Below are 17964 nucleotides of genomic sequence, written 5' to 3' on the forward strand. Positions count from 1 at the left end.
ATGCTTTAGCAGACCTTACCGTGTCATAGTGTTTGAAGGGACAGGACGGGGTGAAGACGCAGCTTCCACAGCGCCCCTGAAATATTTAAGACAAGTGAGATAATGATTATTTGTCATGAGATAACAGGGTTAAAGCCCTACTTAATCCACCAGGGCACATGCTAATGTGAGAGCCTTTGTAGTTTTCTGGTGTTGTTAGGATATCTGGGTCGCTGACCCAGTGGTTTTAGTTTTGTACCTTTTATTTGTGCTGTCATCTTAGTTTATTGTGAAAGTTTTGGTTTCTGTTTTGCATTTCTATTTTTCCCCAGTTCTTCTTGGTGTGTGATTATTTAGTTCTGAAGTTTTGGTTTCCTTACTCCCTCTATTCTGTGTCCAGTCAGTGTCTGTGTCTGCCCTGGTCCCACGTCTCTGTTCCCTCTGTTGCAGTGCCTGCTTGTGCGTCTGTAAGTTCAGTCTGTGTTTCCTGTTTTACTTTAAAAATCCGTGTCTCATGTTAATGCGTCTGGTTTTGCTTCCTTTGTCTCATCAGCCCTGATTTGTCCAGCTGTGTTTCCCTCCTGTCTCTCATTCCCTGATTGCTCCCTCTGTGTATATAAGCCCTGTGTTTTCATCTGTCCGTGTTGCGATCTACCCTCATTCATGCTTTGTGGCCTGCCTGCATGCATTCTTTGTAATTTTGAAGTTTGTTACTTTGAGTTCAGCATTACAGCTGTTTTTTTTTGAGTTCACGTTTGTCTCCGGAGTCTGTACTTTGGGTCCCCCTTACCACCACTCCTGCCTGCACACAGCCTTCGCATGACAGGTGTTTATTCACCTGGCGCTCATCCTGGGAATTACACATTATTCAATCCCAACAATTTAGTGAAACAAAGCTTAGCTTAGTTGTTAGCTTGGTTGCTAAAGGTCAGAGGCAATTGTATGATCTATTCCTACTCTACACAAGAAGAAGCTAATAAACAATTTAGCTTCCTAAATTTTAAAATAAATCCTATGATCAAAGATAATCTGTTTTAATTAAAGGATAATTTCAACTTTTATCTAATCTGCTATATGTCTCGGTTCCTTTTCTGTGCATACACTACTGGTCAAAAATTTTAGAACTATTTTTTATTCCATTTTTTTATTAAAGATTATGCAGTTTAATTTCACATTGCACACTGAAATGAAAGCATAGTAAAATAAGCAATTTGAGTTTAAAAAGAAATCATGGACCCTGACTCCAGCACAAACAGCCCCAGACAACCACACTTCCTTGTCGATGTTTGACAGTTGATGCCACACGATGTGGAACCATCCTTTCGCCTACCTGACGGCATACAAAGATCCTGTATGATGAACTGAAGATTTCAAAATATGATTCATCAGTCCATAAAACTTTTTTTTCAGTCTTCAGTGGTCCGATGGCAGTGTTTCATGGCCCAGACAAGCCTCTTTGTCTTATTCTGATGTCTTAGCAATGGCTTTCTTGCTGCAACCTGTCAAACCCGTGGTTCAAAGTCTTCTCTACACAGCTGAAACTGAGACTTGCTTACCTGCTTACTTACTCTGAACCAGAACTTGGAGCTATACTATATAAATAATACTTAATTTATTGTATTCATTCTAAATTTGGGTTAAGTTTCACCATTTACATAAGCATTTCCATTTGTTATGTTTAGCTTAATTTTTTACCTGCAGTAACAAACACTTTCCCTAGCCTTGTCTAATCAGTCTAAATCAAAACTAACGAACCCAATAAACAGATTTCTTTTTTTATTTTGAGAACCTTTTGATTATAATTTTGAAAATCAGATGAAAATAAACAACATAATTTCTTTAGTAAATTACATCACTGCATTTACTAATGCTGTTGGGGCACACAGTAAAAATGACTCCCCCAGTGGCGGTACTGGTGTTGAAGTGGTAGCATTGTTAGTGTTACTCACGTAAGTGGTTCTGTTCTCGATGGTGTCACAGAATGCCCCGAGGCCAGCAGGTTCCAGCAGCTGGTCGATGCCATAGGCCACGCCATTCTGGAAGTTCAGGTAGCGGTCCACTACCTTGGCCTCATTTTCATTTATTACTACTGAACCCTAAAAACAGACACACATTTTAAAAAAATACAACTACTAAGCAATAACAGAGTAGACTAAAATGGAAACCATTCAGTAGAGACAACAGAGTGATGTTATGATCATTTTGTTGGTGGTGTAAAAACAAACAGCAGGAGTTTTGTGAATATTCACAATACACTATATAACCAAAAGTATTCGCTCGGGTTTAATATGATCTCAACCCACCCTGTGCAGCTATAACAGCTTCAACTCTTCTGGGAATGCTTTCCACAAGGTTTAAGAGCATGTGTTTATAGGAATTTTTGACCATTCTTCCAGAAGTGGATTAGTGAGGTCAGACACTGATGTTGGACAAGAAATCCTAGCTCGCAGTTTCCAGTTTAATTCATCCCAAAGGTGTTCTGTCAAGCTAAGGTCAGGACTCTGTGGAGGCCAGTCAAGTTCTTCCACACCAAACTTGCCATCCATGTCTTTATGGCCCTTGCATGTTGACTGGTGTGCAGTCATCTTGGAACAGGAAGGAGCGTTCCCCAAATTGTTACCACAAAGTTGGGAGCATGAAATTGTTCAAAATGTTTAGATATGCTGAAGCATTACGAGTTCCCTTCACCGGAACAAAGGGGCTGAGCCCAACTTCTGAAAAACAACCCCACATCATAAACCACATCCACCAAACTTTACACTTGGCACAGTGCAGTGCCAAACCCAGACTCCTTTATTGGAGCGCCAGACGGAGAGGTGCAATTCAGTTACTCCCTTTATTGTCAACCAGAACTTGGGGCTATACGCAATTCGTCACTTCTAGAGTCCAGTGGTGGTGTACTTTACACTACTACATCCACACTTTGCATTGCACTCATTGATGTAAGACTTGAATGCAGCTGCTTGGCTATAGAAACCCATTCTGTAATGTTCTGATCTAAACTGAAGGTCACATTCAGAGGTCTGTAGCAACTGACTCCACAGAAAGTTGGGGGCTTCTGTGCACTATGTGCCTCAGCATCAGGTACAAAGCTGGAATTCACTGAGCTCCTGAATTCACAAATCTTTGTAGAAGCAGTCTGCATGCCTATGTGCTTGATTTTATACACCTGTGGTCCTCTTGCTAGTGTGGGGATGAACAGAAAAGTATTTGACCAGCATAATATAATCTGCAGTATGATCATTGTTTTAACAATGTAACAGATAGCTTTAAGATGGCCTTAAGATGTTTATGATGATGTTAACTTTGTATTTCAGGTGCAGTTATAACTATTTTATACATATTGCATATCTGTGCTTATTTGAGTTGATGTTCAGGTTCATTAATGGTTTTGAGCTTCATCTAGTGAGAGTGTCTAGGTGATACATGCTGAGGGAAAACTAGAACATAGAAGGAATTGCAATACATGCTTACAAAACACTTATATCAGGTCATTTTATATTAAGGTTTTAGTAGAGGTTCTTGGTTAAAACATTTATTTAGTAGAAGACATACACATAGTCTCAGTGAGCCTCTGTCCTGGTGAAAGGTCAGAAGGCAACAGGTGAATTGAGAAAGAGCATTTGAGGACGAGACACAGACAGTAGGAGGTGAAGAGGTGACACAAAGAGCATGTGAGGTCAACACGTACACACACATTAGTTAAGATTTATTTAGAGGAGAGATTAGTTAGGTCTAGACAAGAAAGAGGAACAATTCATTTTAAGACAAGAACGGAAAGTACCAAGCCATGAAAATAGAAGATGATTTTCTGGGTGAAAAGTCATGGTGATGTTGATCTGATCTATGTATAAAATGTACCGGTGACGCATGAAGGGGCGTCAGTAAACAAACCCTGATGTTATAAAATAATTGTTTGTGCCTTAGTAAGTCGAAGATCAATTGCTGTTTTCAGTGATCTTCCCACGTGTGAATTAAAATCTTCGTTTGACTTCACCCGGCCGGACCAGTGTGGTTATTTTTCGATCACCTCTTGTACCCTTTCTCAATTCTTGAATCTTAACACTAGCCATCTCTCGTTCACTGTAAGAAACCTCGGAGTGTTCTTGGATAGCTCTTTTAAATCAGAGAAACAGGTCTCCACTGTGGTAAAAAAAAACAGCTTTTACCAGTTGCGTCAGATATCTAAAGCAAAGCCGTTCCTTCCTTTAAGGAGAAACGTATCCACGCATTCATCACATCCAGACTGGACTACTACGACTCCCTCTACTTGGGCCTCCAACACTCTTCTCTTTACCGGCTTCAGTTAGTTCAAAATGCAGCTGCACGTCTCTTAACAGGTACTAGAATCTATGATCACATAACTCCAATTTTAGCTCCCTGTTAAATTTCCTATAGATTTTAAAATTCTTTTGTTTACTTTTAAATTCTAAATAATTTAGCATCCAGCTATCTTTCCAAACTCCTCCATTTGTACAATCCAAATAGAGCACTAAGATCTTCAAATAAGATGCTCCTAACATGACCTAGGTCTCGACTGAAGTCCAGAGGTGACCGGGCCTTTGCAACCGTAGCGCCTAGACTCTGGAATAGCCTCCCTGCTCATATTCATACCTCCGAGTCTATCCAGTCTTTTAAATCTTGTCTTAAAACCTATTTTTTTTACTTAGATTCTAACTAGTTGGCTATTATCTGGCTTGTGTTGTCACCGATTGTTTCCTGCCCTGTTTTTTCTTGTTGTTTTGTTTTAATTGTCTCATGCTTTTACTCTGTCTGACTCTGAAGCACTATGGTCAACTTTGTTGTTTCTAATATGTGCTATAGAAATAAATTTTGATTTGATTTGATGACAGTGAGCAGAACACTTGAATTCAATTATTTGAATGGGTGAGGTAATACTTTTGCAGACATCTCGTGTTTACAGACCTGTAAAATCACTGCATGATCAATCAGTTGATAAAAGTAATTCACTCACGGGTCTGTTTATAACATGTGCCAACCACACAGTAACTAGGCCCTTGTAGTACCTACTTATGACAGACATTAAAATTATCTGTGGGCTAAGCTTTGACTTTCCTGTCTGTGTAAAATGGTAACATGTTCTTATATAGCACTTTTCTATTTTATCTGAGCACTGAAAGTGTTTTATAAAACATATCTTATTCATCCTTTCACACATGCATTCATTCAATCCTTTTCTAGCTAACATTCACGCACATTCATACTCTGATGAATGCATTTTGCCCAAGGATACCTTGGCACGCAAACTGGATCAGAAAGGGAGCAAACGACCAACTTTCCAAATGGTAGATGACCTGCACTACCTCCTCAGCTATAGCCACCCCCACATTAGTTCTTGTAACCAATTGCATTCTTCATTGATGCATGAATTGAGTGAACCACCAATAAGAGTCATATCAGAGTTTTTGAGGTTTCCACATTCAGAGACAAAGTTTTGAAAAGAGTAAGGTTTTCTAGGCAGGAGTTCCTCCATGAGAACTCTGACGCTCATTAGTCAGTACTTGTAGGAACCCGCTGGGGGTGGACTTGCTTTGGGGTAGAGGCAGAGCATGTACGGTCATCCAGCCAGTGGCGATGCACAGACTAGGCCCAAGGCCACAGAGCACACACACTGTCATGGGTAAGACCCAAGCAGGGGCACATGGAGCACCTCAGGTGGATAACCTCAGCAGACCCGCTTGCATGCCATGAGGTCGTAAAGACTGAGTGTTGCAGAGAAGGTGCTCCCCCTGTAGCCAACAATGTCTAGATGCTGAGCCACACCACCCAGGCACATTTTTAGTCAGTTATAGGAAACAAATCCCAGGAGAGGTCCTAGGTTTGATCAACCAACCTGTGGGAACAGTGCTTTCACCATGTAGCAACACTAGTTAATATAGCAACAATTAACTGCCAGGAGTGGAAGAAGTAATGGCCACTCATTTGGTTTATGTGTGTGTGTTTCCTCACCACCAGGCTCCGGTCACAGCTGAACTTGATGGTGGATCCATGCATCGTGCGGAAGGATGAAAATTTAGTCGGCAGTCCAACATTTGTCACCTACACACACACACACACACACAGGCATAATGCTTCAAAGGAAAAGGTTTAGAAAAACTTTAATATTGTCAATGATTCTGATTAAATATGTGCTTAAAAATCTTTTGATACAAACCCTAAAAGCAGATCAAGAGAATGTTATTACTTTATTAATGCAATTCATTCATTTTCTTGGCTTAGCCAATTCAGGGCTCATGTTCACATCCACATCTACAGAGATTTTCTTCATGTCTTTAAGACATTTCTGCAGTTTAACTAAATGGTGTGTGTTATCTGGCTTCATGGATAGATAAAGTTGTGTGTCATCTGCACAGCAGTGAAAATGTATGCTATGCCTTCTAATGATACTGCCTAAGGGAAGCATGTATAATGTAAACAGAATTGGTCCTAACACTGAACCCTCAGCTTTTGAAGAAGAATCTCCATTTACATGAACAAACTGGAGTCTATTAGACAGATAAAATTCAAACTACTGCAGCGCAGTAACTGTAATACCTACAGCGTGCTCTAATCTTTCTAATAGAATATTATGGTCAACAGTATCGAACGCTAGCAGGACAAGCACAGAGATGAGCTGCCTCTCCCTGAGCCTGGTTCTAGAGGACGTTTCTTCCAGTTAAATGGGAGTTTTCCTTCCCACTATCGCCAAAGTGCTTACAAAGGGGGTCGTATGGTTTTTGGGGTTTTCTATGTTGTATTATTGTAGGGGTCTACCTAGAGCTGGGCGATAGAACGATAACAATATGTATTGCAAAATAACTTTTCCTCGATAGAAAAGTTAAACTATTGCGATAGGCCTCGTCTCTCTTGTCCTCTTTAAAAAAAAAAAAGAACAACAGCCGATCCAAATTAAGTAGCGCAGAGCCAAACCAATCACATCCACAGCGCCACGTCACGTGACTTGTTACGTACAGCACAAGTGCCAAGCCGCACATGTGTATTTGTTTTGGGAAGCAGCCAGCCGCCATGCCGCCCGGGTAATGGAGGAAATGAGTGTGCCGACTAGAGAAAAATCAACCAAGCGTGACCGAAGGTTACCGAAGAGAAAACAGATGATGGTTCCAATGCCGGAGAGATTGTCGAACGGAAGAGCCATAGAAGTTCTGTAGTGTGAAGGTATTTCGGCTATTTCAAGTCTGACAAAAAACAGAGCAGCGCGCACTATAAATGTGCCGAAAGCAAGTCTGGAAATACAATGAAGCGGTGAATGCGCAATCTCTGACTGGTAGCGTCATTCGGCTTTTGTCAGACTAAAGTAACTGTTAAAACTGTTTGAAAAGCTCAGCTATACAACAAGGAGAGATTGAGAATTTCCTTTTAGTTCTCAGTTTATTTGATATTGACAAAAGTTAGTCAGTTTTGTCTGTTCTTCTGTAAAACAAACTAAGATTTATTTTTAGAATTAATATTTTGTTTCTAAGTGGAATTGACAATTTAGTCTGTTTCGTTTGTTCTATTTTGAAACTTAAACGCTTTAGCGGCTGCCTTTTGTGTAGTTTGCAATATTTGCCTTTATTTATCTGAAAAAGTCTCATGTTCCTTAAGTACATCTACCCTGTTGAACTTATTATGGGAAATAAATATTTAAATCAAAACAAGCTGCTGATTATTTCACATTTTACTTGTGAGCAACGGCACATTTAAATCTTACAAATATAGTTATTTGGCTTATGTCGTGATAGATATCGTTATCGCCTGAAATGAAAAAAACATATCGTGATATGAAAAAATCTTATATCGCCCAGCTCTAGGTCTACCTTACAATATAAAAGCGCCTTGAGGCGGCAGTTGTGATTTGGCATTGTATAAATAATATTGAATTGGATTATAACCCTACACATCTCTTTTTGCCATTCGTAATCGGCTCTATCCAAAAGAACACTTCGTTATTCATCCAGTCATTCTCCTCCTACCTTTGAGTTGCGAATGATGTGAGCCTTTAAGGTGGCAGCCAGCCGGTCCCGGTGTAAAGGGTGGATGAGCCAGAGCTGCCTTTCAGGTGGCAAGGACTCCATGGCCTTGTTTGTGGGCCAAAACACGGTGAATGGTTGGTGGACAGCCATATTGAGTGTAGGGAGGAGGCCTGCAATCTGCAAAAAGTGATAAAAGCACTTAACAGTGAGTCTTGCACATTGATTTTTTTTTGACATTTTAGAAACACTTGAAATTAATTTTACTAGATACAAATGTTATGATAAATGTTAGAACAAATCGAACTTAACTTAATCTTTTCCTTTATGAAAGCCATATCTGCTGTGTAATCTGTTGTACAGTGATACTGGGCTGCACAGCGGAGGTCTATCATGAGTAATTCTGTCTCTAATCAACAAAGTTTTCTGTTTGACAGTCTTTGATTTCATTAAAAATGTTATGGTACAAAATATGAATATTTACAAAAATAGCTGTGAAATATGAAATGCTTTTTAAAAAATGATTCATCGACCCACCTTCAGGCCTTTTTCCACACACTAAAATTGGAAACAGTGTTTGAACAAGAATATCTCAACAACTATTAACGATAAAGCCTGAAATTTTCAATGGTCTATCATTGTTCTTGATAAAATTTTAGCTCCTCATTCTTGATGATGATGATGATAAAAACAGCAGCCTTTATCTTTAATAAGTTTTGAAATATTCATGTTCATACATTGCCTCAAATTTCAATGGGCCAAAAAAGACACTTTTAGGTCTTTTTTGGCCCATTGAATTATAGCACCACTGGTTAACAATGATGAGGATGTTTGTATCCTCGACAGGGAGGAATGCTGGTTTGAGCGGGGAGTCAAGGAGGCCATTTAAAGGGGAAAGATCATCTCTGAATCGAGGACAGGGCCTAAGGGTACATCTTTCACCATCTTACAACGCTGTGATTGCAACCATTCTCCAACTCTCTGTAAAATGGTACTCATGGTTATTGAGCAGTGGCCGCTAATCAATATTCATGACAATTTGCATATTAACGACAATGAAACTGACCTCACAGCCCATTGTTCATCAGTGGTGCTAGTGTTAGTCATTATGGAAATGTGCTGTTTATAAGGTTGAGGAGACCTGCAGTAAGCTGACGCTGTAAATCTCACTTGGTTGAGTGACAAAACGTTTCTCCCACTGAAAACGCTACGTCCAGATAAACAGAATCAACCTTTTTGCGATAGAGTCTAAAGGTACCTCTACCCATGTATTTTCCTGTTATGGCAAAAGAGTCTCATCTCAAGGACAAAGATGTTCAAGAGGAGCTGCCAAGCAGGAAGACAAGAAGACCACAAAGAAGGTTCATGGAGTGAAGGAGGACATACAGAGGGTTGGTGTGATGGAGGAAGATTGTAGGGATAGGATGAGATGTCGGCAAATCACTGTGGTGATCGCAAAGCCAAAGGAAGAAGAACGTCAAGAAACTAACCATGACCACAAAAACATGAACATGTGATTGCATCAGCAGGTCATAGCATTAAGCACATTGCTGACAATATTAACAGTGATAGGACGATTTCGAGGTTCTAATCTTGGAGTCGATCAATAGGAAGAACACTCCCTCCACTTTCACAAGCATTAAGATCGTAGAACATTTATGGCAAAGTGATGTTTCAATCTATCATGTAATTTCAAGTCAAGTGGCTTTATTGTTATTCCAGCCATGTGCAGTGGTACAGTATACAGTGAAACGAGACAACGTTCCTCCAAGACCATGGTGCTATGGTCTTGGAGGCAGTGCAACACCAGACAGAACAGAACAGAACGATACAGACTCAAGACAGTGCAGACACAACAATGCCACAGAAAAGTGCAACAATGACAGTAGGTTGTGCAAAAGACTGAGCATTGTGCAAAAAGTACATATGAGATAAGGTAATCTCTGTGTGGAAGTTTCACAAAATTCTGACAAATAATCTCGTCGCAGAAGGTCGTCTACAGTTCAGTTGAGTTCAGTTCAGGCTTATTTATATAGCATCAGTCATAACAACAGCTGCCTCGAGGCTCTTTACACTGTGAGGTAAAGATTACAGTGTTACTGTGGTGGATAAATGGACACATGGATGGCTTTTCATGCCATAAGCTCAGTCCTTTGGGTAGATGAGCTAAAAACTACAGAATCAGATTGTTAATCCAGGTGTTAAGCATTTGAATACAATTCAGTATGATGTAGGAAAAATATTTAAGACTCTTTGTCATAAAATAGTCAACTATCAACAAAGAACAATCTGCACAGGATCTGTTTTTGAGTGTGAATTCATTCTGTTTAGTTTTTGTCTCCTTATAGCCTGGGGTTAAACTGGGCAGGAGCCTACTGCAGAGCGTTACCAGCTCACACTGTGACACTTAAACACAGGATAAACATAAAATGCCTTCCCCTTTTTTTTTTTACTTTGCTGCAGCAAGAACAAAAGCACTGGTATCTATGCAGTCTCTGAACTGAACTTCTGCATGTGGCTATTTCCCTATTTCAGTCTTGTTAACATAAATACTTTCTATATACTAACTATATGCAAGCTTTTGTGACATATACAATTCCTACTGTGAAAAACACAGCAGTCAAGGTCAGAAGGAAGCCATTTTGTACTTTCACGATAAATATAATTTTTCCCATAGTGTGGCCCCCTGGTGGTCCCTGAAGGTACTGTAGGTGGTTGTTTAAAATGTTTACTGAAAAATATATTTAGAAGAATGTAAATTTTAATAGCTGCACATTTTTTAAATTGTAATGTTAATATAACTTAACTAGGCTTTTGATTTGGTATTCATGAAATATTTATTATAAAAAGAAAAATAAACTGGAATACTGCCAGTGCTACCCCTAGATTTCAAACTCCTACGTCACCTTGTTTTTGAGTTATCGTATTCATAAACTTGCCAGGCAGCGTGGTACCCTGACCCATCAGTCTTTTAAACCTGAAGGGTAAAAATTACTTTGTTATTAACCTTTTGTTATTTACTTTTTAAATTTAACTCATCTCATATCTCACCATTAGCTGACAGAACTTAATGCAGTGCATTCAGGTCTACATACACGGTGTAAAGTATAATACTCTCTTTAACGACAGTTATTTTATTTTTTAGGGGGCATCCTATCCTGTTAACGATTTCAGTCTCTGGTGTGAAACATCAGTCACTTTTCCAAAGTGAATGTGAGAGTATTTTTTCCCTGCTGGATCCCTTTTCCAGGTTCCAAAGCACAGATAACTCAAAACATTGTTAAGTGGTTTGAGTTCCTGCTGTTAATTTTAACGTTGTGTAAAAACATCAGCCTATACGCAGTTTCAGAAGGCTGCCTCTCATCTGGCTGACACATTTATTGTAAAGCCCTGTTCCTGAAAGTCTCACATATATCTGAGCTCCCATCTTCAAGAGTAAAGAGAAGCCAAAACCAACATTATGTCTTCTAAATTCAACATTCATGTGTCATAAACAGCTGTATGAGGCACAAAACTGGCAGTAGATAAAGCAGAAGTCACAAATGGCAGCCTCCGGGGTTCAAGGGCCACATTATGAAACCAGGAGCATATTTTCATTTCAAAAGCCTAAAAAAGAACTGATTTTTCCATTTGCTAATTTCAAAGTTGCCTATTTTCTTGCTATGACGCAAAGTATCGAGAATCCATCACGGCTAAAGTGAAGCAGTGACCCACATGTAGTAATGTTAACCCCAGTTATTGGCCATGACCAAAAATGCATTTCAAACACATTCATCAATTAGAAAATTTTAAGATAAATCTGCTGGCGTTTTTTTTTTTGTTTTTGTTGTATAAAAAGATAAAAAGATACATGGATTTAAAAAAGCTGCCAGCACCACTGAGATAACTTGCAGCGACTGACATGGATGTTCCACTTTTGGTGATAACCGTCAGTGCACTACAGTAACAACCGTGAGTTATTGTGATCGGGAGCACCTTGTTATTATTATGTTATGCAGGTTTGTAGATTTTATGGGACTCTGGGGGGATGTGGAAGGACGCTTCTCCATCTGATTAGGTGTGGAAACTCCCCGTGTCTGCAGGAAAGGCCGCTAACATTGAAACACGTACCTGGAGAGGGTGAAGCAGTGTGTGTGTCCATGAAGGAGTTTTACTATATCTTGATTAATTTACTGTAAATCTAAGGTCTGTACAGACTTCTCCCAGTCTGTTTTATAAATATATATTTGGGGTTGTTAATGGTTTTAGTACCATGGTGAAAATAATGATTTATAGGCCCAGCTGAAGAGCTTTTTTCTGTGACATGCTGGTACATAATTATATGTGGGATACTTGTAATTATTGTATTCGTGTTGCTAAAACACCAAAAAAAAAAAAAAACCCAGAAAAACTCCCCCCACATGTTACATAAGAGCTATAAATTGATTTGGATGTCACTGAGTGAAATAGGTATTTGAGCCCCTACTACCACAGGCTGTGTGCCTGCAAAGATTACAATCAATCAGTCAATTAAAGAATTAGAAATAGTCCTGATCTCAATGAGTTATATTTATGACCCAGACCAAGACAGAGTTTTAATATATCTGAAAGCCTGATTCTTAGCCTTGTACAACCTAACTGGAAAACTCAAATACAGTTTTATTTGTAGTTATCTATTGTTTTTATCTGATTTAACGGTCAGTTCAGATAAAATAATTATTGTGGGTGAATAAAACATCCATGTAGATGCTCAAAATGACAGCATCAACATAGCATTCAATCTATTATTAGACTCAATCGGCTTCTCTTAAAATGTAAATGAGCCCACCCACCACTTTAATCACACTCCGGATCTTGTTCTGACATATGCCATATAAACTGAACATTTATTCCCTGAAAAGCCTCTTTTGTCTGATCATTTATTAATAATATTTTCGATGCTGGGGTTTTCTCTGTATTCTTCTCGTAGGGTCTTTATCTTACAATATGAAGTACCTTGAAGAAACTGTTGATTTAGCGCTTTATAAATAAAATTTCATTGTAGAAAGCACGACTGTCCACAGAATCAATTTCTTCCAAGCCAACCTGTCCACCACTGGAGAAGACCAAGGAGCTGTCAAAGGACATCAGGTACAAGGAGTTTTTTAATTATCTGAAGGCAGTTGGTACCACAGTCACCAAAAACATGACTGCTAACACACCACGCCATCATTTATTGAAATCTTTCAGCACCTGCAGAGTTCCTATGCTCAAGAAGGCACACGTACAGACCCGTATGAAGTTTGTTCCTGAACATCTAAATGACTCAGAGAAGGCTTGAGAGAAAGTGATGTCAGATTAAACCAAAATTGAGCTTTTTGGAATCAACTCCACCCATCAACTCTGGACAAAGAGAAATGCTGAGTATCAACCAAAGAACACCAAGCTTAAGCTTAAGATTGACCATGGACCAGTCTTTCAGCACGACAATGACCTAAAATATACTGCCAAAGCAACAAAAGAGTGGCAAATCTGTGAAGGGGGCTGAAGCTTCAAGTTGCCAACCAGCAACCAAACGGATGGAGTTTCTGTGAAGAAGAGTGGGCAAAAATCCCTCCTGAGATGTGTGTGAACCTGGTGACCAACTACACAGCCCATCTGTGGCAGCCAGAGTTCTGACTGGGTTGTATAGGATCAAATATGTATTTTACTGTCATAAAAAATGAGAGGCTGTTCATCACGTGGAATCAAATGGACCTGGTCGGACTTGCTGACACTGGCCTTACATGGCTCAAAAAGGAAGGGAACACTCGATCATCACAGTTTAACACAAAGTCAGTTAAACGTCAGGGATATCAAAGTGTGCAGTCAGCAGGCATAAACCACTGCGAATCCATGGAGCTGCTTTGGTGCAAATGAAGCAGACAACAGGTGCACAGCAACAACAACACAACCTCCAAAAAGAGAATTCAAGGTTCAAGGTTCCTTATTTGTCACATGCATAGTTATACAAGTATAACACACAGTGAAATGTAACCTGACACGCTCCTCGACATGTGCAAAAATGGGGGGGGGGGTAGAGGAAGAACAGACCAAGGCTCTCTCCTTATCCCGCCTGACTGATTTTTTCCTCCAGTTTTGCGTTTGTGCACCTGTTGTCATTTTCATTTCGTCAAAGTAAGAAGCAGTTGAAATGGATTCACAATGGTTTAGCCTTCCTAAGTGGACAGATTGACATCCCCTGAAGTTTTAAATTACTTTGTTTTAAACTGTGCTGATTGAGTGTTTCCTTAATGTTTGGGGGGGGGGGGGGTGTTTAGCAGTGCACATGTCCCCTGTCTGGAAACTAAACGCACCAAGCCTACCTCCACATGTGAGCTATTTGTTACAATTTAATTTTGGATTTTTGTTGTTAAATGATAATTAACCCTCAAGCAACCAAGCTATTTAAGCCTAAAACAACAGAGTTTATGACTCCATTACAGTTTACATTACGGGAATAGATACAGGTTCGCCTTTCTGCTCCAGCTGAGCCTAAACAATTTTAAGCACTTTGAAAGCATCGGGGCAACTTGGGGTTCAGTATTGTGATCAAGGACACCTCAGACAAGAAAAGCCAAGGATCAAAGCACAAACCTTTCAATTAGTAGACTCTACCTCCTGAACCAAAGCCAACACAATAATCAAGGATACCCACACAACTTTTCACGAAATTGTGGTACGAGATATTTTTACAATCAAAAATATGAGCTTTAACCACTTGAAGATTAAAGTACAACTTTTGATATGTCACTGCAGGTGAATATACCAAACCAGGGCCAGCAGAGAAATAATCCCAGGATAATGCCACCATGCTTCACACTTCTCAGTGTGTATGCATGACAATTAACCTTCTGCTTTTAAACTACATCTGCCTGGCAAAGCTACTGTAGTGCTACTGAAGTAAAACCTTGAATACAGGACTTTAAACAGAGTATTTTAAAACTGTGGTAAGTCTATGTTTACTGTCAGTTAAGGATATTACATCGCCCATCTTTCCAAATAAGAGTTGTGTGTGGAGTCTTGTGTCCTAGCACTAAACATCCTAGTGTGTTTAGTGCTGCAGTGTTTTCTCGTTAGTGCTTTGGAGAGAGGCTCAGAGTGCAGAGGAATGAGCTGTTAATAATAATGAGGTCAATCCGAGAAAAATTGCCCAGAGTCACACTAGCCTCGAATAACCAACTTTACCTTAATGATGCTTTCATACTATTAATATTTTCTTAGTTACAGCCCACTGAAGTACGCAGAGGTGGCTCAATTTTTTTTAACATTGATCCCTGATGACTTCTGAAGTGAAGGAGCTAACCACATGAAATGTTCTGAACTAATAAAATGCTCAGATTTGGCTCAAATTACGACCTAATGGCCAGCAGGATTTTTCTGAAGAGGATGTGTAGACAAGCAGATGGGAGTTAATGAAAGAGGGTTGCAGAAATTGAAGTAGTCCCTCTCAAATCAGTAGATGCAGGGTTTTGTTTCCCTTACCTCTATGAGTTGGTAGAAGCTGCTGTAGCCATAAACTGAAGCTGCTGTGGTTAAGTTCATCTAACACAAAGAGAGAAAGAGAGATATCACTATCTGCTTCCAGTAAAGATTATTCATTAAATAACTGTAACCAAACCCAACGCACCATTTTGGGATTAATCGGCGGTTTCTCCTCCAGAGCGTAAGGTGTCAGCATCAAGTCGATGTGGTGAATGATTCCATTAAATGTGGTGTAATCGCTCTTCACGATCCTCGACCTGTTGTTGATGAAGATCGAATCCTGCAGGGGGAGAGAGACTGTTTATTTCCTGATGACTTCCCAAAGGTACTTCCTAGTTAAATTCAAGAAAAATCATTAAAAATGAAGGGTAACTCATTAAAGTAAAATCAAATGGGCTGATTTCTTGGGAGCTTTAGATTCACCTCAATATTTTATAACTTTAACATTTAAAATTAAGGGTTTTTTAAGGATGCTAACCGTGAATGGTGTAACCCAGGATCAGTGGGCCTATTCCAGAAACCAGGGCCCCAGTCAAAAAATCCCATCCCTTGTTTTTCCCTAATCACGTTTCTTGGACTTTTATGGAAAACATCAATAAGATGAAGGAGGTAATAAAGGAAGCACTGAAGCAACTCTCCTTAGTATTCTTTTAATCTGACCAGACACTATTATTAGGGGCACTACACTAATAATTCCAGGTCTTTTCACTCAGTGAGGAATCTTTCTAAGAAAAACTGACTATTTAAACAATCCCAGGTTTACAAACAAACTAACACTGATCTCTGTGGTAGGAAAATCTGAGTTTTTGTTCCCATAGCAGTTTTAATCAACTTGCCCTGAGTGAAGCTCGTGCATGGGTCATGAAAAAAGCCATCATAAGTGGCGCTCAACCAGTAAATAAGGAGCAGAGCCTTCAATTTCATCCAGTGGACCAGGAAATATGAATGTGTGCCAGTGTGGGCTATTTCATTTATGTTTACAAAAATATGAGTGGATGAAAGAGTAATTTCACTTGAGTACATTTTATTTAGCAATAGACACAATATTCAGCCAATTTTCTTTAATAGATGATAACGCTGGATTTCTAACAAATGTTAAATCTTTTAATAAATGTATTAATTCACCTGGCAAAACCTGGTAAAAATGCAGGTAAAGAAAAAATATATATCAAAGCATTCCCGGTAATCAGGGTCTGGCATATCGAGACATATCATGGATTAACATTTAGAAAGCTTTCTCTCTAATATTTATTTATTTATTACTTTTTAAAAGTTTGTAAACAGCAAAAAACTGGTGTCAGACTTTCTGCTGCCTGGATTCACAGATGAGATTTAGTTCATTTTCAGTGACAGCTGCATTTCATTCATCCTCACTCAGACATATTCACATCATCTCTGGCATGATTTAAAAACTATGACAAGAATGTTCTGACTGTGCAGACGTTGGTTGGTGTCTCACAGGCCGAACAAGGAGAGTGCTGATCAGAAATGCAGCCAAGAGGCGCATGGTGACTCTGGACGAGCTGCAGAGATCTACAGCTCAGGTGGGGGAATCTGTCCATAGGACAACTATTAGTCGTGCACTGCACAAAGTTGGCCTTTATGGAAGAGTGGCAAGAAGAAAGCCATTGTTAACAGAAAACCATAAGAAGTTTGCAGTTTGCCACAAGCCATGTGGGGGACACAGCAAACCTGTGGAGGAAGCTGCTCTGGTCAGATGAGACCAAAGTGGAACTTTTTGGCCAAAATGCAAAACGCTATGTGTGGCGTAAAACTAACACTGCACATCACTCTGAACACACCATCCCCACTGTCAAATATGGTGGTGGCAGCATCATGCTCTGGGGGTGCTTTTCTTCAGCAGGGACAGGGAAGCTGGTCAGAGTTGATGGGAAGATGGATGGAGCCAAATACAGGGCAACCTTGGAAGAAAACCTCTTGGAGTCTGCAAAAGACTTGAGACTGGGGCGGAGGTTCACCTTCCAGCAGGACAACGACCCTAAACATGAAGCCAGGGCAACAATGGAATGGTTTAAAACAAAACATATCTATGTGTTAGACTGGCCCAGTCAAAGTCCAGATCTAAATCTAATCGAGAATCTGTGGCAAGATCTGAAAACTGCTGTTCACAAACGCTGTCCATCTAATCTGACTGAGCTGGAGCTGTTTTGCAAAGAAGAATGGGCAAGGATTTCAGTCTCTAGATGTGCAAAGCTGGTAGAGACAGACCCTAAAAGACTGGCAGCTGTAATTGCAGCAAAAGGTGGTTCTACAAAGTATTGACTCAAGGGGTTGAATAATTACGCACACCCCACTTTGCAGTTATTTATTTGTAAAAAATGTTTGGAATCATGTATGATTTTCATTCCACTTCTCACGTGTACACCACTTTGTATTGGTCTTTCACGTGGAATTCCAATAAAATTGATTCATGTTTGTGGCTGTAATGTGACAAAATGTGGAAAAGTTCAAAGGGGCCAAAAACTTTTGCAAGCCACTGTAAGTGGCAGAAAACGGATGGATGGATTTTGCT

The 17964-nt window shown here is 39.6% G+C and overlaps 1 protein-coding gene across 1 annotated transcript in view; it reads right to left on the bottom strand.

Moving 5' to 3' along the window:
• stab1 (stabilin 1) overlaps positions 1 to 17964 on the bottom strand; it is a 175513-nt gene that overhangs the window by 79468 nt on the left and 78081 nt on the right. The window contains exons 49-54 of the mRNA XM_085274736.1: positions 15577 to 15711; positions 15432 to 15491; positions 7953 to 8129; positions 5950 to 6039; positions 1929 to 2075; positions 20 to 76 (exon numbers count right to left, since the gene is read on the bottom strand). Coding sequence (XP_085130862.1) covers positions 20 to 76; positions 1929 to 2075; positions 5950 to 6039; positions 7953 to 8129; positions 15432 to 15491; positions 15577 to 15711 — 666 coding nt within the window. The remainder of the gene's footprint in view (positions 1 to 19; positions 77 to 1928; positions 2076 to 5949; positions 6040 to 7952; positions 8130 to 15431; positions 15492 to 15576; positions 15712 to 17964) is intronic.

Source organism: Mchenga conophoros, linkage group LG5 (genome assembly GCF_057382185.1).
Source record: "Mchenga conophoros isolate Kocher_MC1m ecotype Shallow Benthic linkage group LG5, M_conophoros_male_GT1.1, whole genome shotgun sequence".
Classification (NCBI taxonomy): Eukaryota; Metazoa; Chordata; class Actinopteri; order Cichliformes; family Cichlidae; genus Mchenga; species Mchenga conophoros.